The sequence below is a fragment of the Calonectris borealis genome, chromosome 8, assembly GCF_964195595.1.
Source record: "Calonectris borealis chromosome 8, bCalBor7.hap1.2, whole genome shotgun sequence".
Lineage (NCBI taxonomy): Eukaryota > Metazoa > Chordata > Aves > Procellariiformes > Procellariidae > Calonectris > Calonectris borealis.
In genome coordinates this window covers 32,542,997-32,568,984 of record NC_134319.1, presented here as the reverse complement: position 1 = coordinate 32,568,984, position 25,988 = coordinate 32,542,997, and the positions used below count along the sequence as shown (strand labels likewise).

The window sequence follows — 25,988 nt, the reverse complement described above, 5'->3', positions numbered from 1 at the left end:
TAAGAAAGCTGAGTTTAGCCTACATGCCTGAATGACCTGGATAATATGCAAAAAAAAATGCACATCGTTGTAGTAGGTTTTAGTGTCCCGTGAACGCTGTCTTTGACAAGGGAAATAAACTCGTCTGTCTGAGACATCAGCGGTGGTCAGAACTCCTATATTCTCTTTTCCCAAAAGTCTGTTGAGGCAAAAAGACGAACCTAAAAGAAGCCCCTAATCACTCATGTATACTGAGGCTTCAAGAAACTTTCAGGCTGAAAATAGCTAAAAGAGTACAGCAGCAACAGGCTGTGCAGTGATGGCAGCATTTAAAACTCCTATCTACGGGAAAACATCACTTTGAGAGCTTTGTGATTTATTTTATTCTTTATTTTTCCTTTATTCTTCTTTCTCATCATGAAGACCACCACACATGGGTAGGGTTGTTTTTCAAACCACAGAGGATGTGTTTCTGTAGAGATAGGTTTAAGGCGAGGGGAATTCAGCAATCCTGCCATTGCTCTGAGAAATTAAGTTTATCGGCTGAGATTGTTCAGATCAGTGTCAATGAATCTATCAGTTTTCTTGAAGGAAAGCCAAAGATGAAAGCTCCTAAAAGAAACAGCCTGCATGGTGTAATTCAAACTGCACGTGGAAGCCTGAAAGACGGTGTGTTTGTTTTTCAGTTGTTCATCTTTACCTTGTTGTGGTCACTATCTCATCACCTTCTCTGTTCCTGTGGCTAGTTCTTGTCTCCACAGAAATGCTTCTCTGCCTTGGCTCTTCCCATACCTCCCTCCCTTCACCTGCCAGAAGAAGGTAAAAGGGTCTTGCTCTCTTGAAACCGGTCTGTGACAGATGAATGTCAGCTGGTTGATGCCTTCTTGGCATGGATGGGTGGGTAAAGCTGTCTGGAGGGGCAGAACCTTTGATAATGGTGCTTTTACCAAGATCTGTGCACTGCTTGTGGTACACGTATGTTTAGCTTTGACCACAAGTACCCTTGTACGTTTTTTTTGTGCACCCAAAAAATGTGCAGGAACTGAGCAGCGTTTGTTTTTAAATTGTCTTGGTGTGGTTTTTTTTTTTTCGCCCCACAGCTGCCTTGGGCCAACGTCCTTTTTAAGCTCAGGAAGCTTTTCCTCTAGTCTTCTTCCTGCACTGCCGCAAAGAATAAAGAATTAAGAAGGAACAGCCCAGTCTGGATGCTCGGTGCTGAAGAGGCTATAAGATGGAGATTAGGGGTCGGTGAGAGCAAGCATTATAGAGAAAAGAACAGAGGGAAGGGTATAGAGCTGGGTAAGAAAAGGATCATGCATAAATTAAGAGGAAAAACTGCAGATTTTCTTCTCCCACGAATAATTAACTTTTCTGCTATTCTCCGTTTTCCACTTCCTAAATCTCTCACGAAAGCCTCTCCTTGCTTTGGGGAGAAGTGTCACTTGAGAATCTTCTCAGAACTTGGCAGCTATGTAATAGGGGCATGTAATCTTTTATAATCCTCTCTACAGGTTTGTAATAACCATTTCTGTTTTGAGATTCCAAAGCGTTTTGTAGGCCAAGTGGGAATTTAACTGTGAGAGAAAAATATACTTAATATTCAGGAGCAAAGATGAGTGGTCCTGGGCAGGGAATGAGAACTGAATGAGAAGGAAGCAAAACCTGCTTAGTATTGTAGGAAGGGTCACAGCGATGGCTTTGAGCAACTGCGGGTTCTTTGAAACCCTAGGTATCCTGGGAACCAAATTGGTTTTTACACAGATAGCAGCTTCTCTTCTGGTGATGTCATGAGATTTACAAGGCTGCACAATGAGCTGCTTGTTTGCAGGCACGCACGGGAGGCTGGGCTGAGCACGAAGCGCACCTGCGTGTTTTGTAAGGTCCCCACCTTCATTGGGTTGCGTTTTCTGGTTCCACTTGTTGAGCTACGAAGTGCAGAGATGATGGCATGATTTGAGGTTGCTGGCGCCGATCCATTCAAGAAGGTGCTGATGTCTCCCGATAGACACATCTTTCACGCGGTCTCTCACGAACCTGGCTGGGTACAGAGCATGAGAACAGGGACGGGGAGAGAGGCGCAGCCGAGGGAAGCGAGGATCAATTACCCTTTGTAAGTTTAGCAATCGGCTATGCAGCACGTAAGAAGCTTAGAGGAGCTCAGCAGTGTTCAAGCTAATTGGCAGCTTTAAACTGCTATTAAGAGCTCCCGCACCTTTTGCTCAAAGAAGCTGCACGGTGACAGCGAGCTGGTGCAACTTTCTGCTTTCTAATCAGAATTACCCTGCCAGGCCAATTTTAACTTTATGCCTAATTTTTGCTTCTGCTGCTAGCTCCTTAGCTCTCATTTTTTAGGACTTTGCAAGAAAGCTTGAGATTGTTGGCACACTCAGCATCTGCTCGCTAAACTACTTGTAAGATTTTAAGACTTGCGGTTTGTTTTTTGGAACGACTCCATGATTTTCTCTTTAGAAAAGAAAATCGCGGTGAAACTGCTCGCATGGTTGTGGCCTAACTGAATTTGTGCTCTCGAGCTTCTGCAGAGCGCTTGGGTACCGGGGAACACTGAGCCCTTTTAGCAAATATTGGGGGCTGAGGGTGGTAAATGTGTTAGCGCAGGCCTTGCGAAAGGTTTGGTTTTTGAACTGCATGTGTTATGGAGAAATGAGAGGAGAAATCTTGGCTGATCTCCACCGTAGTCTCAGCCTTGGTGTGAAAACTACTACGCTTTTGATAGACAAAGTGGTGACGTTGCAAGTATAGGGCAGATGTACTGACTCGGGACCAAGTTAAATTGGCAGAGCTGTCTGGGAGCTCAGCTGGGGGAGTGAGCCTGTTGTACCTTGCTCGCTGCCGGCCCTCTCTTGTACAAACAAGTCAAATCTCTCCTAGGGAAGAAGGAATGAAGGGGTGGGAATGATGTCAGCAATGGAGAGGAGAGGCAGCAAGAGCTCATCCTTCTGGGAGATGCCAGGTTTGTTGAACGGTAGTATTCTGCATTTTGTCTCCAGCTGGTTGCAAAGGAGACAGCCCTTGGCTGGCTGTTAGGTATTCACTCATCTGATGGCTTAGCCCTTCCCACATAAAAATTGCTCTTTACTTTTTTTTTTTTTTTTAAATGCAGAAAATCTGTAGGAAATATAAGAATCTGGCTGGTAGCTCTGGTAGTGGACAAAATGTTGATGCCCACTCTTCCATCTTTAAAGGTTAGTCTTGCTTTCCCTGTGTCGAGGCAAGACTGCTGCACATGAGAAATTCAGAACAAAATGGTGACTCTTCTCCACCCCATCACAGATCCCATCAAAGCTTTCCAGCAACTGGTGGAAAAAAGCTGTGCCTTTATCTGCTTGCAGAAGCCATGCACAGTCCTCATTCAGCGGAGGGCAAAAAACCTCAAAACCTTATCCATCAGCAGCGAGCAGCAGATACTTTCAGACTTCTCATCTCTAAATTTTAAGAGATTCTTTCACCCGGAGTTGGCATACTGATGGTAGGGAAATGGAAGCACACACAATAAGCGTAAAAATTGCCACAGTGATATTTTTATGAAGGTACAGGGCATGAAAACTGCACCTGACTGAACAGTTTTTACATGAATCTGTCTGTGGCTTATGAGGTTCTCCACTGGGATAATAGAAAACCAGTTTTTAGACTGTGCCTGATCACTGGCACTCAATAAAAGAGTAGTGGAAAATTAATAGGTTAGATTGGCAAGATTGGCCTATACTAGAAAAATTAAAGATCTTGTGAAGAATTTGTGTTGCAGTGCCAAATGCATTTGAATCTGAGAAAGTCGTGGTGCTGGTCATGGCTTCTGCCAGCTTCTAAAATACCATTTTCACCTACTTAAACCTTCTATGGCTTTATTTTGTGCAGAATGGATTTTCCAGGTAGCGTTTTGGCTGTAACCAGTTGGTGTGAGAGCTTTTGAGATCACTGAAATCTGATGGTTTGACTAAGCTTTCTTTACCTCCTACCATGATATTAGTTTTCCATACAAGAATTTGGTTATCATTGCATGCAGCTGCCGGAGGAGAGCAACTGGATTCAGCTGAACTGAGGGCTAGTCATTGCATGTGTAATGAAGTTTGTTGAGTGCGGCTACTAAATGTAACAGAAAGAATTCACACTAGATACTTACCTCTGTAATAACATCCTACATAAATAGCATGCCTCTCATCCCAAAGGATCTGCTCGTGCTTTCTACACTTAAAATAACACCTACTTCACCAGAGAGATCTGTTGCTGACCACGAAAATGTAGGTACCTCTTAACTGAAATGGAGCTGTGCCACGCTGATTTAGAACGGCAAGTGAGCAGTGCTGTACCTCACAGTAGCTACAAGAAGCTTCCTAGAAAACCTGCAGTCATCGCCCATGTTGTGATTTGAAATAAAATGGCAGGATTACTGGTTTTATTTCTATAATGTGTATTGGTCATATCTCTAAGTGTGTTGTGATTCAGAGAAGAATTAATCAACCCTAAGAGCATCATGTTTTCTCTGTAGCATGTGAGTCTCTGCATTACCACACACGATATGTGCTGAATTTTCCTTATTGTATTATATGATTAGTCATTAGCATTGTATGTTCTGTGTCGGGACATTGTGGTGGTTGTCTGTACAAACTTGGACGATGAGAGTCCCCTCCTTCTCCCAAGTGAATTTGTGCATCATGATAGCTTTTCTTTGAACAGTTGTTTCTGATAGTGCCTTTCCACAGAGGATCAGAAACCATTGCGTATGCCTGGGAGCTGGTTTGAGAAATAAGAAACGTAAACAAAAGCTATATATATCAGCATGAGAGAAAGTGGAAGTTGTCTTGATTTGTGCTTTTCCTAGCAGACCCTCAGTAACTGACCTCTGTCGTCATCTGCTCTGTATAAATGTTGAGAGATTGTCCCTCTTTTAGCTGAGCCAGGGTTGCTCTGATGCCTGTGTCTGCTCTCAAGCCAGTGGCGGTTGAATTCTCTTCTGTTTTAAATCCAGATCCTGCAGATCTTCATCTGAGCATCACACAGCTGTCTGAAATAGTTACATATACACACACAGCTGTGTGTCACATAACTCTGCTGTTGCTGTTCATTTTCACTCACATCAGTGACGACTTTTGCAGAAATCCTGCCTTATTGCAAGATGCAGGTTTAGGGGAACGAAACGTGTTGAGACACGGTGTATTTCCCTTTCTGCCTTATCTTTCCCTTGAATCATGAGCTTCAGCTTTTAGAGAGGGTATAAGTTTAGTGAAGGACTTTTAATTGCCATTTGTCTTTGAAGCTTCATGTCAACGTTAAGGCTTGAAGTTTCAGCTTCTGTTCAATGGCTCGGTAAAGGTTCAAACTGATGATTATTCGAACTGGGCTGCGTACTCAGGCACAGCTGGGTAGGTTGGGGTACTGACAAGCTCTCAGATGAAAGTGCTTACCTAAAGTTCTCTGAGTCCCGTCTCTATGGTAAGTACATAAAACACCATGGAAACATCGACATTGGGCAAAGAGACCTGTTGTCAAAAGGTGTTAGGGCTCCTACTAATCTCTCTTCAGGGGGAAAAAAAATCCTCCTTGCATACAAACTTGGCCACTACATTAGTTACTCAGCTGCTTGGCAGCTCCGTATTGGAAATACTAGGAACAGAATACGGACCCTAATAAAGTCAATGAAAATTTGGCAAGGACTTCAGTAAGCCCTTGATTTCACCATAGGAAGAGTGTGGTTCAAAAAAGGAGCTTTGACACATGCCAGGGGTGCTCTTGTCATCACTGGGATGGAAGTTCAATTTTGTGTTTTTATTGATGGTAGGTAGAGAGTGCTTTTTGGCAAAGAAACTCAAGGCATGAATTTACCTTTAATGTAGCTTTGTTGGCCTGATTTCTGCTAATGCTGTGCTTTTCACTAGCTCTGAAGAGGAGAGAAGATGCTGCTTTTCTGGTTGTAGAAGAGCTGTTGGGAACTAAATGACACTGGAGCACCCGTCATCTCTTGGAAATAATTTTCTGATTCTGCCCATTGTCTGCTTTTTGGAAAGTATTCTCCATTTGCAAATGCATTTGGAATTTAAAAAAAAAAAATTGTTGCATACTTGCAATGGAAGATTCAGAAATGTTCCCATCTGATAGCACTAGTACTACTCCCTAAATACTACTAAACTGCCGTTGGTTTTCATAAAATGTCTTACCCTTTCTGTGGGGATCAGCTTGGCACTGGCTCCTTCTTTCCTTGTTCCCTTGCCCTGCACCAGTCAACACTTTTTGTTGTTGTTATGTGGTTATGGCACAACTGTTCCTTCCTTCCCCCCCCCCCACCCTTTTTTCTTTAAATAAGCTCTGTTCTTAAAGAATAATAAGGTACAAGTTGTCATCTGGCTGAGAGAAAGGGAGCTTTGTGGATATTTATAACATGCCTAATGGCATTTCAGAGCCCTGAGGAAAAACTGCGCAGTTTCCAATCTTCAGCTACGTCGGATGTGGCAGGCAGGCAGCGATGCTCTTCTCAGTTCAGCAGGGGAGGATGTACCGAGAAGAGGATTTTCTCCAAGCTGTTACTTAACTGATATTAGCACTTGAAGGCACATAAGGCATGACCTTTAATCCTGTGTGTAGACTAACTGATCTGCTTGCTAGAATGCCTCATTGTAATCATGCAGAATGGAAAGGATTGCATCAGACTAGAGAAAGAAATCTGTCACCAGAACTTGCATATTTAGGTGGTGGCTGCATGAGCCCATCCCACACGTAACATCTGCAGACTCAGAGCTTTCAGATGCACCTCCCTGATCTCTCCTCCCAACTCCTGTCCGAAATTGCATTCCTCAGTGAGTTGCCCTCCAAAGCACAAGCCTTCCTGTATGAGCTGATAGGTAGTAGCCCCGAAGTGAGAAAGGACAGCCCTGACTTGCGGTCTTTCCCGAAAGTGTAAGTGGTCCTAGTTACACATGGACTTTCTGCCTTTCACTTTCATAGTGATTCAAACGGTGGTGGTAAATTAGTTTTATGGGGCATTAGTGGAAGAGGTCGGTGGGTTTTATTACATTCACGTGAAAAGTTGGAGCCAAGAATGTAAAATGAAGATGAAGAGTACGGGAAAGCAGAACAGGGTTTGTGAGGCGACCGAGTGTATATGCGATACTGTGTAAAGTCCCAAAGAGTCTTCAGTCTAAACTGGTAACATACTTCAGAATAAGTTTTGAAGTTACAGCTGTTGCGAGAGGCTCCAAAGAGGTCAACCACGCAGGAGGGCTAGCTGAGAAATAATTTCAATAGATGGGACAAATGCACCAAAGCTACGCTGCGATTTTTGTTGCAGCGAGTTTTCTTGTAATGTATATTCAGCATCCGTCTAGTTTGTGAGATGGGCTTGCAGCATCAGCCTCGGGGAGAGGACTGAAGTTACGGGATCTGATACATCGGAAAACCAGCTTGCAACTGCTCCTCTCTGTTGAAGAGAGCGCTTGGTCAGCCTGCAGGGGTGGTGGGGCTGTGTCCCGACGTGTTCAAAAGGATACCAAGACAAACACAAAATACTAATGCTGTGGTGTTCTCTAGTGGTGATTGACAGCTCCAGACACCGAGATGGCATGTTACTCTGCCAGCAGCCTGTGGAAAGCTGTTCTGACGTAGCCAACCCACTTGGCAGCAGAGTCGTGGCTGGCCCGCAGCGCCTGATGACTCAGTTAAGTCCTGGAGTTGTTATTGCAGTGGAAGAAGTCGTTCTGTTCTTTAATTCCTTTGTGCAGCCCATAGATCGGTTGGATGGTATCCTGCCACGGCCTGTAGTTAGTAGAAATTATAATGCGAAAGTCTTTTGGGGCTGGGCGAGTCGTGACTGTAGATTCTGCGTTGGAGCTAATGGTCCAGAAGGGTTGTCTTTTGCCACGAGAAAGTCTACCAGCAGTTCAAAATACAATTTACGTGGTTATCGCTCAGCATAGCAGCTGGAGGCACTCTCTTGCTGCTAGCCCACCCACATGAGCAGGACGGGGCATGCCTTCATCCTTTTTTCCCCTTGATGATTTATCATGTGCTTTCATTACCCAAGAGACTAGATATCCAGAGCTTTGGTCTTTACATTTCTCTTGCACAGTCGTGCTAGGAGCCCATGGCTTCATCCTTCTCACTCATCTTCCCTCCATCAGCCCGTTGCTCATAGGGTTTGTCTTGCTTAGGCGTGGGTAGGGTTCATGTGCTGCTGTTTGGGAAAACAAGGTCTAAGCAGGAACAACAGTGGTTTTATTTTGCATCTGGTTAGGTTTTTGGTTGGATGCCATGATAAATGTGAATTGAAGTTGTGCCAAAAATCTACCTAACGTCTATAAGATGGACAAATACGTAACTTGTGAGAGAGTCTGTTGTGCTCCAGGAGTTTGCACAAATGCACTTTTGCTTCACAGAGATTGTGGTGGTTTCCCTTAATTATGCTTACACTTAAGCAGAGTTTTGGGCAATTTCGAGACACGCGGTGTTGCTTGTCACTATTGGAAACCGAGCTTTGTTAGGAGAGATAACAGTGTGGAGCCTGATTCTGAATCTCAGCTTCTTCCCTGGATGATCTCACCTGAAATTAAGGGAGCAAAGGTGCATTTCTTTATCATTCAGAGCAGTAGGAGCCATGCAGTCCCCTTCTTTTTCTTGCTGAAAGGTATCAGACTGCCGGTTTCAGGCATTCTTCTGAACGATCACAAAAATCCTAATGCAACATGAGGTTGAAGTAGGTATTGAAAGCTGTCTTTCACGTTAATTCTCCGGCTTTAGAAGTTGACACATTCCTTTCAATGCGGAGGCAAAGTTGCTATTATATGCAGGAAAAGAGCATGAAGATGTTGCAGCTTTGTTAATAATTAGGTGGGATTTGGCATACACAGGGTCAGTTGGAGGGGTTCGTTACTCAACGCTTAATGCTTATGTTTGGACTTGCAGTCTTCCTTGCAGCTGGGAAGGTGCTGGGAGTTTGAGGATTCGCTGGCCTCTAGTGGTGAAGCTGGGTAGAAGCTACAAGAAGCATCTGTGCTTAGCTCTCTGCAAGCACTGGGTTAGTGTGTGTACTGAAAGGAAGCTAACGTTAGAAAACACTTTGGTTTTGAACACTCATTTTGCCTAATGGGCTCCTGAAATAGTTGAAGGGGGTCCTGGACTCCCATGCAGCAAGCCCCTGACAATATCGTGATTTTTGCAGTGTCTGTTTTAGACCCCAAAGAGGTAGCTCAGGGACTTCAGGAATCTACAGCATATACATGGAGAATGGCCGATTTTTAGATCAATGCAAGTAAAGTTGTATAAAACTAGAGTGCAAGATAAAACCAAAACTTTATGTTACAAAGCGAAGTTTGTATAAATGGTGCTACCCATAGCTCTGTTGCATAAAAACCTTCTTCTATTATTCATGTAGCATTTCTCTCTCCTGTAATGAGATTTCTGTAGGATGACTGCACACTTGAATTCCTGGGGCGGCCTTCTTTCCACCCAGTCTTCTCGCAGCACTGACGGATACCTACCTTGCTGCTACACGGCTTTCTCTGCTTTTGGGCTTGGCTGCTTGGCAGTGAAGTCTGTCTGTCTGCGCTTGTTCGTGTGGTTTCCTTTCCCAGTCTTGGAGAAAGCTTCTTAGTAGTGAGAGGCACAATGTCATACGTAGCTCAAGCCTGAGAGACTTAAGGGAAATTGATTTTAAAATAAGTTGTAAAAGATCAGCACTAGGAGCCAAACAAGTTGGATTTTGTTTTGTTTTGGGGTTTTTTGTTGGTTTTTTTTGGGGGGGGGGGGGGTGTTTGAGTTTTTGTCACTGTAGTGGCTGTGGCTAAAGGAAAATGCTGGAAGACTCCTATTTGTCACAATCTAATCAAATAGCTTCCCTACGAAAAGATGCTAATAAGCCCTTCTCAATTAAATGCCCATTCCTTTGAATTTTTCCCTCCCTTCTTCAAGCCTGCCTTCCTTGATCCCTGTCTTCCTTCCTATGTCTTTCTATCCTTAGTCTCAAATAATCTAGTTTATTAAGATTTAGGGTACATTCCAGGCCCTACCCATTTAACCATGTTTTTGAGAAGGGATTGGAGGAAAGGTGAAGTTTGTGTGAGAGCTCTTGGTCTTTTCTTTTGATTATATTTCAGTCTTTGACAAAGACATTTGTATTCATCTTGCAATATTTTTGTAAGTCATGCTATAGACAAATAAGTATTCATAGTGTACCTTACGTAGTGTTCCACATGGGTGCCTCCCAGGATTAGCATTTTGTCTTTTAATATGCTGAAACAGTCACTGCTAAGTACAGATTGCAGTTTTGGTTCGCATCTAGCTGCAGAACCACAAAAGCAAAGAAGGTGGTTAATGACACATGCTAATGATTCTGGCGTCGCGGTTTTCTGTTCGCAGATGTGAAAGGACCACCTACACACAGACTGTCCTGCGGCCAGTCCCCCTACACTGAAACGACAACATGGGAGAGGAAATACTGCATCCTGACGGACAGCCAGCTGGTGCTGCTCAACAGGGAGAAAGAGGTGAGAGAAACCCACGTTGGCCACTCAGGATTTAGCTGTTGGCCTTTCTTGGTAAAACAGGAAGGCAGCTTTTTTCATCTCCCCTTTATTTTGTTCACGAGTTCAGTGAAAGGCGGGGGGAAAGGCGAGCTAACCTATTCTGCGTATGGATGGCGTGGCACGTACAGTTATAATCCAGCTGGCCCAGATGCCGGTTGCACGGAAGAGGTGACAACAAACTGCGTGCATCCAAAACTCCCTCCTGGAGTTTTACAGCCTGCGTTTTAGTCTGCCACTACATCTTCCTGTGTTATTGCTGCTTTTAATGGTAGTTAAAGCCACCACAGCTATGTAAACCTACCTCCTCCCATCAGTGCAGACATAAAGGTAGGGAAAAGTGCAGTAAAGGTAGGCGAAAAAGGGGTTTGTCTGTGTCTGTATTAGAGTGCTGGGCAGAGAAGGTGTGTGCAACCTTCACACTGTACAGTCGTCCTTGCTGTAGTCACAAAGTAAATTGATTGAGGCAAAGGTTTGCCCTCTCACTTGCTAAATGCAGCAAGGAAGATTGGGTGCCCCTTGGCATGGATACTCAAAGCTATTGCAACCATCTTTGCTTTAATTACAAAATCACTGTGTGTGGGGTGTGCGTGTGTATATATAGCATGTAGTACTTGGCATTGTGCCTTGCCATGAAGGTAATGTCAATATGGTTAAAGAATAGGCATGTTTTAGTTGATTGAAACACTGAACAAACAAATGCTGATAAGTCCCTTCTCCTAGACTACGCCATGATATGTTTTTTCTTGTGATATTTGGTGTCTACAGACTCTCACGAATACATGAACTTTAGAAGCATTTGATAATGCTCCTGGGTTTGTTTGTTTGATTAATTATTCTGCTGTAGATTTTATGCTGTCTAAAAATAAACATTTCGGGAGGAGCTATAAAATTGGAATGTTTTCAGATTACTGAAATAGATTTTATTACATATAAATGCCCATGAATTTGAGTCTAATAGCATGGTTTCCTACATTTGGAGATGGCCTGAATTTTTGTGTTTTTTCTTGATTCTTTCAAAGCTTCTGTATATGGCTGTGTACAGGCTGAGAGTATGAGACCTGTTTGTGGTGTAGCACTAAATATTGTTCATCTTCAGCTGCAATCAGGTTTATTTACAAGGGCTGAAATATTTCCTTGCATAGGGAGAGTAGGAGGAAATGGTTTAGAGAAGGACTTGAGTTATTAGAAGAGAACATCATCAATGCTAACGCGTAGGAGAGGTGATCAAACGCGGGGAAAATGGAAGGCCCATATCATGATGTTTGCTTAGTATGTAATTCTTTTTCTAGTCTGACAGGACTGTCACCTAAGTATATACTGAAGAAACTTAAGGACATGTGAGAATTATTCCTAGAACTGTACTGTACCAGCACAGCTGGGCTAAAAGGATGCATCTCATTAAAGAAATGTAATTGAAAACAACACTGGCTCATATCACAAATAATTATCTGAAGGTGGTAATCATGCACTTACGGGTTCTTAATTTCTCCTACCACATGTTGCTGGGATTAAGATGAGTCTTTTGCTTAGATCCTGAGGAGTAAATATGGGAAGTCTGATGTATCACTAGTGTATTAAGGCATTATATACTATGTTTAAATACACTGGTTTTTGTCAGAAGCTGGAGAAATTCAATATCAGGCTATACAGAGCCTGGGTTTTAAGTACAGCAGTAACCCCCAAAAATCGAGCAGTAGAGTAAATCTTTGCAGCGTGCTCTCAAAGGAGCCTGCCCACACTATCACAATGAGAAGTAACTTGTTTTGGGAAATGCTGCATGCAGATGGGCCAAGCAGACATGCCTTTGGTGCAGGTGTGACTCCACATGCTGATAACGCGATTTCTTTCAGAAGCTAGTAGCTGGAGTCAGATTTGCCATTCTGATTTTCAAGTAATTTGGGACTACTGTTAAGCTAGGTTTAATCTAGCTTCTGAGTCTGTACACATGGCAGCGCACATACAATCCCTTGTAGCAACACAAAACATATAGGAGTAGAACTGCTAGTTAAGAGAGAGGCACAGAGCTGAAACTCTGGATTTGCACTTTCTAATTTTTCTGCGATAGAAGTATCCCTTGTAGCTTTCATGAGAAAGGGAAGGGGAGGCAACTGGGTTAAATTTTACCTGACAAGTCATTCAGACTTGAAAGAGGCCCTATGAAATGTGATCTAGAAGTAAGAGTGAGGAAGGGCCTAAGGCAGCAATGGGGAGAGATGCTTGGGAAGAGCATAATGATTGAAAAGTATGTAGGAGGGGAATCGAAAAAAGCCCATGGGTGGGACCACAGGTACAGGGAGCCTAAGCAAAAGACCAGGTGAACGAGGAAGAGGGAGGTTACTTAAAGAAGAAAATTGAAGATTATGTTTAGAGTAAAATTATTGGAAAGGCGATGCTGGAGGAGGTTTTTTTGCTAACCCGAAATGAGGTGATAGGCAACAGAAGCTGAAGATGGAGAGGTTCCTGCTCTGAACATTGAAATTGCTGATGGAGAGGGTAGGTCAGAATTTCTTTGGACTGCTGAAGAGGGACAGAATGATACCCATCAGTAAGGCGGTGGGTGTGGGGAAAGAAGGAAGAGATGTTAACAGCAGGGTGCCCTTGCAGCCGAAAGGGAGCACTTGCATCATCACAAGGCTGGTGTAATTTGAAAACTGTAAGTCTGAACCGTCTCATTTTATTCTCTGTGTATCTGCTTTGTTACTTCATGGAATAAAAATCCAAGAAGGTTAGCCTGTGAGAAATTGAAAGGGAACAGAAATGTTTGATGTTTATAATATTTTGTAAAATCATTATGCAAGTATGTATGTCAAAGCCAAAAAGTAGGAAAACATATACAAAATGCAAACAGGTAAATGAAAGATGTCTTCATTGTTTTGGGTATAATGCTAAGTTTGGTTTCTTTCAGTTAATGCTGAATTGCATTATGAATTGCACAGATTTTTAAGACTGAGGGAACAGTACAGAAATAAAGAGAGTATTAAGAAAACTCTTTACTTATAACATCGTACCACTATGGATTTATTGTCAAGGCAGTTTGGATAGAGTATGTGCAAGAGAGATTTTGCACTGTACAAGAGAGATTTTGCACTGCGCAAGCACAAGAGTGGGTCGGAAATGAGAGAAATTTCGAGGTACAACTTGATCCAAAAATACCTGTAATAACTTAGACAAAAATAGTCTGATGGTATCACCTTGTGCAGTGTAGAAAAGTATTAATTACTTGACACCTTGTCAACTTCATAAAATGAAAATAGGTGAGACTGAAGAATGAAGATTATTAATGAAGGGAAGAGATTGATGCACAAAAATAAGTAGAAAAAAATTAATCCCTGTAGGGATATGAGAGACGACTTAGCAAATAAAGAGTCATGAGTGACAGGAGATGTGCAATTACTACAACATACCATGGTGTGGTAATATCTAGCAGCATCTTCCACGAGTTGGAGAACAGGTCTAGATTAATTCACTTACAAATCAGGTATTTTTTCTATGAGGAAGACAGTTTCCCACTGTCAGGAAGGTGTAGGTATTTTCATCATTTGTGAAACCTGTTCCATAGGGTAAGAGCTGTGAGGGCACAGTAGAAGTGTCTGCAGAATCAGTGCCTTTTAAACAGGGAAAGGGAATGAGTTAGTGTTTATGAAGAGCGGTTTCAGATAGATAATCCATTGCACAGCACTTTCACGAGGGATGTGACAAATGGCTGCATCTGGCTTTGGGCTGCTTGTTAGTTAGTCTTTGTCTGTAACTTGGCTGTTGTCCTGCAGAATCTTTTAATTTTGTGTTCAGTTGGAAATGAAGATGAAGAACGCTTTTGACTGTGTTAGACTCTTCCTTTTTCCTCCCTGCACCCAAAACCTCATCTATCTTCTTGGATTTAATAGAGGTGTTTTTAATCAAGGGCAAAGGATAGTAAAGACCTACATTCACTGTGACAACATCTACTACTTACTGGTGCTGGTGACAGAGGCCAGCAGCAGGACATCTCTGATGTATTTTCCTACTCTTCCATCTCCTGTGACTCGCACCGGTAGTGGAGCAACAGAGGTGATCCCAAGAGAAAACAGCAAGAGCAAACACTGATGCATGAGGCCCCGGGGAGGTTCTTCAGAAATGCTGTCTGCCATTCTCAAAAGACTTGTCACATTGGTGCCTTACGGCAAATATGTTTTACCTGTAAATAGGAGTTTGTCAAAGCTGAACCCAATCGTAAGAAAAGATTTGCTTCAATTCCCAAATGAATTTAATTATTTATTTTCCAAAAGCCCAAATAAATTTTTATTGTCAACATTTTTTAAGTGGATTTCTATGTCAAAATTTTAGCCAGCTTATAACTTTCTGGAGGAAGGTAAAAATTAAAAAGGAATTATTTAACTGTTTTGTTGACGTGATTCCAAACTTCCTGACTATTAGTTCAGAAGAGATTGCAAGTTCTCAAGTTTGTCTTGAATCAGTCTATCCAATCTTGAAAAATCTATCTGCAATGGAGAAACTTTTTCTCCTAACAGAGCCTAGCTCAGTTTGCCTTTAAGAGGCATTAAATGCTTGTAAAGCTCTTACTCCTATTTCTTCTGAAATCTCTTCATCACCAAACTACTAGAAATCCCAAATACAGGCTTTTTATACTTAACAAGCGTGTTCAGTGGCAGATGAGCTGTGATGCTGTTCAAGAGTTTAGAATCCAAGCTTTGAATCCGTCCTCATTAAATTGTGAAATTTGCCAGTGAAACGTGGCCTGTGATCAAAATTGTCAAGATTGCCAAAATTATCAGCATTTGGATTGTCCCTACATACCTTCTTGTCCCAGCGTTACACTGCTCGGAGTCCAGCCCTGAACCAGCAGCTTCAGCATTGGTCTCAGGGTCAGACGATTCCCAGGTTGGTAAAGTCTCAGCACGGCAAAGAACAGGATAACAAAACTGGATGGAAAAAAAAAGAGCTGAAAGCCTAAATTGCCATTAGAGTCCTGACTCTGCAAGACTCTGTCATTCTCTTCGATCCTTTGCTGAACTGTTTGCTGGAATGGCAGGGGCTGGAGGAGTTGGGGAGATTGCAGGTGTCTGCCTTGGTATTTACATGGACTAAAGTTGTGCACTTGCTTGTGTTTCGATGCCACCCGACCTGTGAATCCATTCGACCTATGACAGATATACCTGTTTAAAAACATGTCCAGCCCAGATGCAGAGCTGCTGACCGAGATCGTTTCGCACGTTCACGAAGCTGTATTTTTAAGAGCAGGCTGATCTTATTCTAAGCAATAAATACTGGTCCCGCAGTCTTGGAGTTAGTTCTTTTTTTGTCAATATAGACTGAGACAACAGTTTTGAAGGAGTGTTACTTAAAACAACACAGCACTTTTGAGTCAGACTTAAGGGGGGGGGGACTTTTTTAGCTACTTTGCTACTTTAATCTTGTCCATGAATGTGGGATGTTTGTATATTCTCTGGTGTAGATCAAGCTATGTAGCATTAAAATGTTGTTCCTTACACAGTTTATAGAATTATTGAGTGAAATAAACAGTATCAGGTTTTTCTCGAGCCACTATAAATATGCTAACAAAAGCAGTCTTTTGCTGGTGTGGACTGTACTGCACTAAATGAATGTAGCTACACTAATGAACCTTTTTTTAGTATGCGGCCTAACCACGTTTTCCTAGTCTGGGCAAATGTTAAGTACAAAAGGCTAAGTGACCCAGAATTAGGACCTGAGCTCTCAGACAGTCTTCCTGTTAATGGCTCGGTTCCTCTTTGAAGATAAATCCTATCTCTGGTATGCAGAAGTAGATTTGTTTTTGACACCGACTCCGGTGTGCTGCAGCCTGTTTGCTTTTCCCAAGGACACAAAGGACAGCGTGGCCTCAATCACTGTTCTCATCCTCACCCTCGGCAGCAAGTCAGTATATCCGTAGCGTCCTCTTGGCTGTCGTCGCTGTTCTTATATACGCTGTTATCAGGGGGGTAGTAGTGGTTTTTTTCGTGTCAGTGGATTAAAAGAATGTTTCTGTCATCCCGTGTCCGAAAGCACACACAGATACTGAAGAGGTATACTTGAAAGAAAAGGAACTATATTCATTTCTCAGTTAAAAAAAACCTAATAGTGGAGAAATCTACCCCGTAGAATCTGTATTGTTATTGAGCTAGGTGCAACAAGTTCACTGAGAAAGGAGGATCACAGGGTGGTAGCTTGATGCTTTTAGGGTGTGCAGAAGCAGGTGTGTGTATGACTGGTAATAGCTGTTCTGGAAATACAGCTTGCAGCATTCCACCAAAAAATGCTCTAAAGGAAATCGGGAGAGGCAGAAGAGGCTGTGGAGCAGAAGAGCATTTAGAATGGAATAAGACTAAACGGAGCCTCCAGATGAAAACTGAAAATCTAATATGCGATCTTGATTGAATGAACGTGGCATAAACTAACAAAATTAGTCTCTGCTTAGCTTCCTAATGTGTTCTCACACGGAGATCGTTCTGCAAAGGAGCTGCTGTAAAAACCTACCAGCAAGGAAAGTAGCCTTAACAGAATAACCACTAGGGATTTGAGAAACTTGTTTTGAAAAATGAGCACTGTTTGAAGGAGATGAATAGACTAGCGTAGTAATAAATAGCATTAAAAAATGACCTTAAGAGAATGCTAAGTGCTTAAAAGTCAGGAAATGCCAGAACTAGTTTGTGAGAGCCATTGTAGTGCAGCCTGTTTCTAAAATAGTACAGTATCTTGTACATCTTTTACAACCTTCAGTACAAATGAATAATATCTTTTTGTTTGCTATTAATACTCGGTTTTCAGAGATGATTGAAGATACAAAAGGATAAGAAGCACAGGAAATATGACAGGGGCTTCTATTCCTTTAGCTGCAAGCTGTCTTTTACGTAGCTATATGAAAATAAATTGCCATATTGCATGTATCGCAATTGTACTGTTGAAGCCAATGTCCTCATCAGAAGTGCGCTGAGATGTTTTGGGCACTGAGGGGTTGTGCCTCCCTCCAGCCCCTGGATGCTGCATCTCTCCCTCATCCCCGGGTTTTTTTCCAATTTTTGAATATAAAGGCTTAAGGCGGCCCCACCGAGTTACAGGTTGCAGATATGGTAACGGACACGAGACCAACAGCTTTAGGGATAAACAATTTATCTCGAAATAACGTTGCGGTAACAAATACAGGAGTACGATTATCCGGGTTGTTACAACAAGAAATGCAGTAGCTCAGCACAATTATCCAGGTCGAAACGACAGCAAATCCAGTAATTCACCAATACTGAGCTAAACTTAATATCTGAGCATGCAAAGACCTACATAACTGTGGTCATAACCATGATTATCAGGCAGGCCAGCAGGAAGCAGGGCACAGCTTCCTCAGATGAGCAACTTGGACCAGCCAGCGGGCTTGGGGAATTCCCAGTTCCTCGATTGGGGTGTCCTCTTGTTGAGACATGAAAGCACTATCTGGACTTGTTAATCAACCATCACATCCCACCTCTGGCCCCGCTCTGTGCCAGTTCTTTGGGGGGCAAGGAGGCCCAGAAATACAGTGTAAGGCAGTGCTGGCCCCAGGTGCCCACCCCTTGGTAGTGACTCAGTCAAGGGAACAATGGTTACCATGGGCCAAGACCTGCTTGGTTCCGGAGACACGTTTTTCCCCTGCAGTCTCCATCTTTGGTGACCAGCCTTTCACCAGCTTGAAGGATCTTTGCTGTCTTGTGTCTTTTGAACCTCTTCAGAACAATGTGTATGTTCTTCAGAAGGGTAGAGTGAAAGATGTCTTCTTCCTGCTGGAAGGATCTCTTCTGCGGCTGAGGCAATCCGGATTGCACCTCTGGCAAGCAGGTAGCTGTCTGAAGTTTTTGTCTGGCTGCCTTTCTGTATCCAAAGTAACTGATGCTTGAATTAACCCGTGCTGATCGTGTAAACAAAATCAGGCTGCACAAAGGTGTGTGTATAAATTCCTAAAGTAGTTGTGTTCTCTTCCTTACCTTCCAAATCCCTTTCTATGTTTTTGGATTAGGAGTACATCAGGCTCGTTTCTTGCTCCCAGACGTACATGCTGTTGGACAAAGAGACTATCACTTAGGCTCTTTTAGAGGTCTTGGCTGTTGTCCAGCCCTGTGATAGGTAGCACAATTTACCACGTTTTTTTCCAGCGTAAGCACCTCTCTAGCAAAACACCTCCAGGCAGGTGTTTAAAGGCAAGGTTAGGGGGGAGCAAACCCTGAGGGGTCAAGTTCTTCCAAAATTTCAGAAGAGAAGCAAGATCTTTATACATTTAGGGCTTTTAAAGGAATTAGCGTACAGAATCTTATTACTATGAAATATCAAGGGCCTCAAGCTTTTCTTAGAGCCTTCTGAGGTCTCACTTCTAGGATGAGTTTGACTTAATTATAGAAGGTATCCCCTTTCTCCATGTGTCTAATACAACCAGCCAAATATCTGTTTTTCTCTGACGTGCTGTAGCTGATCACTGAGTATGTGCCGAGACTGCAAAAACGCTTTTGAAATCTCCAAGTTTCGCATGTAGCCATCCGACCAGCGGCCTCTGCCTGACTCTCCCAGCGTGGAAGCGGGCAAGGCTGGGTGGCAATGGGTCCAGCATTGGAGAACCAGTTTTGAAAGGCAGGACTGCCTTGTTAGTCAGATGGGTCGGCTGTGTTGTGACTTGATACCTCTGGAGCGCAGGTTGCTGCACACCTGCACGCAGCCCTCTCCGGGCTGCGCACCCGTCTGCGTGCACTAACGCTCCTCACCGCTGCAGTGCTTTCCCGGTGAGCCTCAGGAATTCTGTGGTAAGGCTGGGCATGCCGAACTGCGTCTGAAAGTTATTACCAGATGAGTAGAAAATTAAGTTCTTATCAAGATGGCATATTAACAGCGTGGCCCGGTGGCAAATTAACAGCTGTCGGCATCCTTTTTATGCAGGTGCCTATCGATGGGGTCCAGGAGCCGCAGGCGGATGCTACCAAAGGGCGCTGCCTGCGCCGGACGGTGAGCGTCCCCTCCGAGGGCCAATTCCCCGAGTACCCGCCAGAGGGGGCCGCCAAACTAGGTAAGTCAAAACCTTGGCCGCAACAAATAGATTTTAATTTATAGCTGCAAGCTGTATCAGAGGGCACTGCTTCCCGGGCAGCATCCTTGCAAAGGAGCCTGCTGAGGTGGGTAGCGTCGCATCTAGGTGGTGGTGGAGGTCGTGCGACCGTGGCATTGTGAAATCCAAACACCAGGATTTATCCAAACATCAGTGAGGTTATTATGGAGTACCAGAGAAGCTGGGCTGTTGCTGCACACGGGAAGGTTTGTAGCTGTGTTTGTAAGATTACTAGACAGCCCTGGGGTTGACAACTGAGAGTTGCTGAATGCAGGTCAGTAAGAATGCAGCTTTTGCAGATAGCTGTAAGTGGTTCCCGCTGGTTTTTAGAACTGTTACATGGTTATGTTTTACCTCACTGTGAGTCTCTCTGGAATTTCCTTTGCTTCATATTTTCATAACAAGTACTGGATAACAGGTTTTTCTACGACTTACCTCATGCCTGTTCTGGGTGCAGTTCCTAAAAGAACCAGCCAACTGCGTGCTGCTGTTGGCTATAATTATACATGTTGAAATTTAGGGAAAGCAAAAGAAAGGGCAGGTATTAAAAATGACAGACAAAAGCTCTGTTACAGTAGTTTCCCAAGTCCAGATTTGGCCCAGTTCCCCCTCTTTATTCCACCCCACCCGTGATTGCATAAAGAGCATCATTCCAACTCTTTCCAGAAGAAAGGAAGAGTGAAGGGAGGCAGCAACCACACACGAATGAACTCTTCTTTCTATTCCCAACCTATGCAAGAAGCTTTCCTTGGCATAGGCTGATAGGATCTAGGAGCAATTCTTCTGTAGTTCAGCTGTAAAAAAAAAAGTCAATCCTGGGAGAGAGTGAGTTATAAGGAAAAAAGTAACATGCATCTCTAAACAGTAAAGCAGCCTTGATAACATCGTTATCAAAGGTGAAGAGCAGGTAAGGTATTTTTCATTTCACAGGCTCAGCTGTTTTTTACGCCAAATAATTTTATTCTGCGAGTATATTGCACACAAGTCATTAAAATCCCACTCTTCTAGATAGTTAATTAACACATTGCAACTGTAGTACTTACTTACCAATAGCACTACTTAACTATTCTTTATTTGAGGAAGGCAGACAGGGTTCTTTTTTTGGATTTGTTTGATTCCTGGATTAGAAGTCTGAAAAGAAACAGGGCAGGTTGGGGTTTTAGGAGGGAAAACTGCAAAACACTTGAGGATGAGTGACATAAACAGAACCCCTATTGGATTTGTTTGTGGCATTTCAAACGCAGCTGTAAATGATCATCTTGTTTTGCCAGATGAAGAAATATTCATTCTTGTTCGGAACTAAAACCAGTATTAAACATGTTTACACAGTGTTCTAGGCGAAGTACTTGCTCCAGGTGTGTGGCTGGTGAGATGAATGTAGAATCATATTGCAGCCAGTCTGCACTAGGCAATGAATATTATTTGCAGCTTTGCAAGCTAGAAAGACCTTTAAAATCTAGGATTTAAATGCCTTCTTTTTCTATATCATGTGCAAAAAATGTGTAGAAGAATTTCTGGACTTCACTGAGCATCTAAATAGCTGGAAATCCAAGTGTTTGTAAAGCTTGTAACCTTCTTCATTTTTTTGGAATTGCCATACAGAATAGATGACTGTGTTTTTTGGGTATATGCATTTTAGATGCATGTGGCATCTTGTAGTGTGCTACTTGATGTACGCCTGACAAGAATGTATTAAAAGTGCAAGAGAAACTCGTATCCACATGGTCTTCTCCATGAGAGCTGCAACTGTAGTGAATGTAGACATCACAAAGTGTGTAGCTAAAGGAAGTGAGCATGCAGTGGGAGGGGAATAAGAAAGGCATGAGCTGGAGAAAAATCGAGCGATGCCCATACTGTGAGGAAGGATGCAGGTAAATGGGAGGGAAGGTTATGTATAATCTCCAATTGCAGCGCCCTAGGTAGTTCCCTTGTTTTCACATCCTGGTTAGAAATGTCTCTTATCATGATTACACAATTCCTGCTAATGGAAAAAAGTGGGTTGATGGAGAGCAATGGGAATGGCTTTGTGTCAAGATGTTGAGCCAGAGGACGAACCAGTGAAGGAAACCATTGAACATCTTTATAAAGAGAAAGAAACGGATGGTGGCAGCCAGAATGTATCACCAGCAGTACAGATAACAACTGGACTAAAATAACTTTGGAATGGACACCAAAAGCTGAAAAGCGCAGCAGAGGCAGCTAAAATATCTAGCAGAAAAATTGCTATGCAGAGCTGATAAAAATATCTAGCTTGTCCTAGGGAATCATGTGTATAACATGGCAACAGCAGGCATTGCATCTTATGATGATATCTGAAATTACTATTTGCAGATGAGCTCCTTAGGGCTGGCTCTAGTGCAGAGGTTAAGGCATAGCAATGGTATTTGCTGTCCTCCCTAACTAAGGTTGCCGTACCTCTCTTGTGATTTATTGATTTATTTATTTATTTTTTAAAAAAAAAATTTAAAAAAAGGGACAATCAGGGGATGGAACTCTTTTTTCATCTGTAGCACTACACACCTTGTACGAGACGTCAAGAGTATCGTCGATCTTTTTGTTAATGTAGCAACTGGAACAGTGCGTGTTCTTCAGGGGCTCTGCATAATAACCAATAGTACCCATTCTGCAAATTTTTGTGGCATTCTTTATAGCATTGTGCACACATCCTTGTAGCACCATTCCTAGGAAGTGTGTGGGAGAGAAACTACCCACGTTACAGCTGAGAAGTTGAAGCAAGAGGTGTGTAACTCACCAAAGGTCAACATTAAGTCAAGTGTGCTTTACCCAAGGGCTGTTGTAGTCATTCTTGCCGTCTCTTTCATTTTTACCCTTGCTGCAGGGTTGGCTCAGCTGTTCGTGAGGCAGCTGCTGAACCACCGTGGTTTACAGTCCCATGTACTAAGATAGACACCAATTTCCACATACTTCAGGACAGTAAGCTGTAATTTGTGATGGTTCAGCAGCTGCTAGAAGAGCAGCTGAGCCATCCCTTCTGTGCAGGCAGAAACCACTGTAGTCACCCTCAAATGAGAGCCAGAGGGGTGGATACAAAGATAAAACACAGGATAGAAAGTGACTTGTTTAAACAGTGAAAACTAATAAGATCACTTAAAAACTGTAACTCCAGAGGACACTCACCATCTATTGCTAGATTAGGAGCTTGCCCTCTGCTTGGAGACAGTTGGAATTCTTAATTCCTATCCGGAAGGTACACTGTTGTGTCAGCAAGCCATCCGTTAAATATACGCCATGAAGTTTCCTTGGTACGTAATCCGTATCTTTGTAGTAATACCTATCTGTGAGTGAATAGGCACACTCTAAGCGTCATTTACTTGCTAGAATTTCATCTTGGCAGCACGTATTCAGAGGTGCTTCCATTCAGGGAAGCTAAAAATGTAGCTGTAATTTCTACCTAAGTCTAGCTTGACAGCCTCTTTCCTTCTTCTTTCAAGTGCTACTTTCAATGGGCTAATTCTGTTGTGAAGTGTGATATAGGCCCTGGAGACCAGCACCTAAATGTTATAGGAAGAGGTAAGATGAAGAAAACTCAAGCTGGTCCATCTCTTGTACTTGCCTCATTCTGCTTCAGATCCTGCTCTTTCTCTAACAGGTGTATTTTTTCCTGTTAGGGAGATGACATCCTTTGGAAAGGATCATTGTTTATAATAGCATATTGGAATTAACCATTCATACAGTAAAAGCATGATTCAGATTTCCACCATTCATACTGTTTGACAGACTAGTAACAGTTATTGCTTCCTTTCTCAAAATAATCCTCTTCTCTCTTACTCTGCTTCCTTCTCACCACCTGCTCACACTAAATGAGAGTTGTTAAGGAGAATACATAGCGAAAGTTTTGATTCTGGCATCTGGGTGCATCTTTGTGGCATTAATAAGAGATTTTTTGCCTGCATATGTGAAAATATCAGGAGGGATTGAAAGTGAGGAAATGGTTTGGTTTTTGGTTTTGGGGGGGGGGTTTTAATTTATTTTAAAATTATTAGGAAAGAGCATCATCAGGGAGAGTTTTATGAGATTCTCTGATGCTTAGAAAGGCTCGTGTTGATGCAAATGGATTTTCTTTTTATATTTGGAGATGAAGTCATCTGAGAAGAAGATGAAGACTGTTTCACTTGTTGAAACAAGTTAACCCTGTTTTTTCTCAGTCACATCTAAGACTGCTGAATATGAAGGCTCTTGAGAAAAGATTGCCAAAAGCAGGTCAGAGGTGAAAATGCTCTTTGCAAATTTTTGTTTTGTCCTCACCTTGAGTCACTAGCATTGAGAAATTTTGTTTTCTATCCAGTCACTTGCTCTAATCAATGGGAAAACATAGATTGTACCCTCTACCCACGCTAAATGTTAGCGTGCTTGCTGGTTGTTGCCGTCACTGATCTAATTGTTCTAAACAATATTAACATGGCATGCAGATGAGGAGCTCTGGTGGAATGGTTCTGCAATACAAACAAGCAGCCAAAAGTGAGAGGAGAGGAGGCAGGGACTCCTTAAACTACCTTTGTCGCTGACAAAAGTGTCTGGAACCAGACAATTAAAGCAGCAGCTTTTTTTTTTTCTTTTTTCTTTCTTTTCTTTTTTTTTCCTTTTCTTCTTTTTTTTTTTTTTTTTTTTGTCTGAAAATATACTCCAGTTTCTTGGCTGGCGAGAGAATAGCCACCGAGATTGAGGACAATCTGGGTAAGCAAGCCTTACACCTTTTAGGAGCTTTTACACAGTCAGCTCTGCATAGACAGTGTCTGCTGGATGTCAATGTCTATTCACCCTTGCATAGCTCTCTAGCTCATCTTCCAAACCCTTCTGCTGGAGTCATCTTCACTTCATCAGAGAACCAACTGGCCTTTAGTGCCTTAGCCCTCTCGGTAGAGCATTAATAGCTGTTACTCAGCTGCTGACTCCCATCCCAGCTCTGCAGCTCTTCCCCCGGTCCTTTGGTACAGTTGCAACCTACTGTTATCATCTATTCTTCCTCCTTGGGAGGAATCTCCCGTGCCCTGACGAGTTGCCGTTCTCTGAGTGTCTCTAAAGATTGCCTTTGCCACCACTAACATGGCAATGGAAGAGCAGTCATGCCGATGCCCTGTACTCAGTGCTGCTGACATACTGGGAATACTGGGTCCAGTGTTGGGCCCACCACTTGAAGAAGGATGTTAAGGATCTGGAGGCGGTCCAGCAGAGATCTGCCAAGATCATTTTGTTCAGGAGTATGTGACCTGTGAAAAGAGGCTGAGGGAGCTGGGCTTGTTTAGGCTGGCAAAAAAAGAGGCGAAGGGGTTGATCTGGTAGTCTATAGCTACTTGAAAGAGAGTTAGCGGTAATGGAGCCAAACCCTTCTCAATAGTGGTAGATGATAAAACAAGGGGGAACGGCCACAAGTTGCACTTCGGGAGATTCAGATTGAGAGATTAAGAGAAAGTTTGGCACCAGGAGGGTAGTGGAGCACTAAAACAGATTGCCTAGCAAGGTTGTAGAAACTTCATCCTTCAAGGCTTTCATGGCTCAGCCGGACAAAGCCACAACTGACCTTATCGGGTGTTGGCAAGGCCCTGCTCTGGGTGGAAAATAGGACTAGATAATTTCCAGGGGTATCTTACAATCACTGTTTCACGGGTTCTCTGTTCTACTTTCTATCCCTTTTTGACTTTCTTTTCCTAGCATGTGTGTATCTGCCTGTTGTCATAAAGCAACTGTAACTTGTCTCGTGCAGACTTCTCTGATTGTCTTCAGCCTGTTTTTTGAGTATAGTAAAACTGATGCTGGATCCGTGTCCCTGCCTTTCTCCAATAATTTGTGTCTCCCAGCCAACAAATTCTGAATTTAAGAGAGAGATAAAGTCTCAGAGGTACTAAGTTCCTACAACTTTCATAAAAATGCATGGCCTAGTGATCATATGGGAAGGAGACTGGACAACTTCTGATGAAAAACGGTATTTGCAATGTGTGCTCCGGTTGGGAGATCAGCACTAAAATGCAAATAGATAGGAAACTAGACACCTTTACTTTCCTAGTGATCACACGACTGTTACATAGTGGGCACCTAATCTAGAATTCTAGCTCGGTGGTAAATCACCCAAGTTGGATTTTTTCAAACCTGAATTTCTTCAAGTTAAGCATGTAAGTGAAAGGACTGAGTTTCAAAGCAACTGCAGCTATCGCTACCTTTTTCAGAAAGACTGAGGCTGCTAAAATTGATTTTAAATTTCTAAACCACGTCAGGAGTATACTTGAGAACTAATAAATAAAATATACCTTCTGTACTGTGGTGAACTACATGTACAATTTTGAAATTGGGTGAAGGTGGAATTTTGAGCTTCAAACATTACTTTTAACTTCCTGATCCTCTGGCTTAGTTGCACAGTTGATAGATTTTCACCTTAGTGATCACCCCCTTTGCAT

At 42.8% G+C, this 25,988-nt stretch overlaps 1 protein-coding gene across 2 annotated transcripts in view; it reads left to right on the top strand.

Moving 5' to 3' along the window:
• Positions 1–25,988, top strand: part of RASAL2 (RAS protein activator like 2) — a 128,984-nt gene that overhangs the window by 14,552 nt on the left and 88,444 nt on the right. For both annotated transcript variants that reach the window (XM_075156874.1, XM_075156873.1), the window contains exons 2-3: positions 10,339–10,466; positions 19,413–19,539. In XM_075156874.1, the coding sequence (XP_075012975.1) occupies positions 10,339–10,466; positions 19,413–19,539 (255 nt within the window). The remainder of the gene's footprint in view (positions 1–10,338; positions 10,467–19,412; positions 19,540–25,988) is intronic.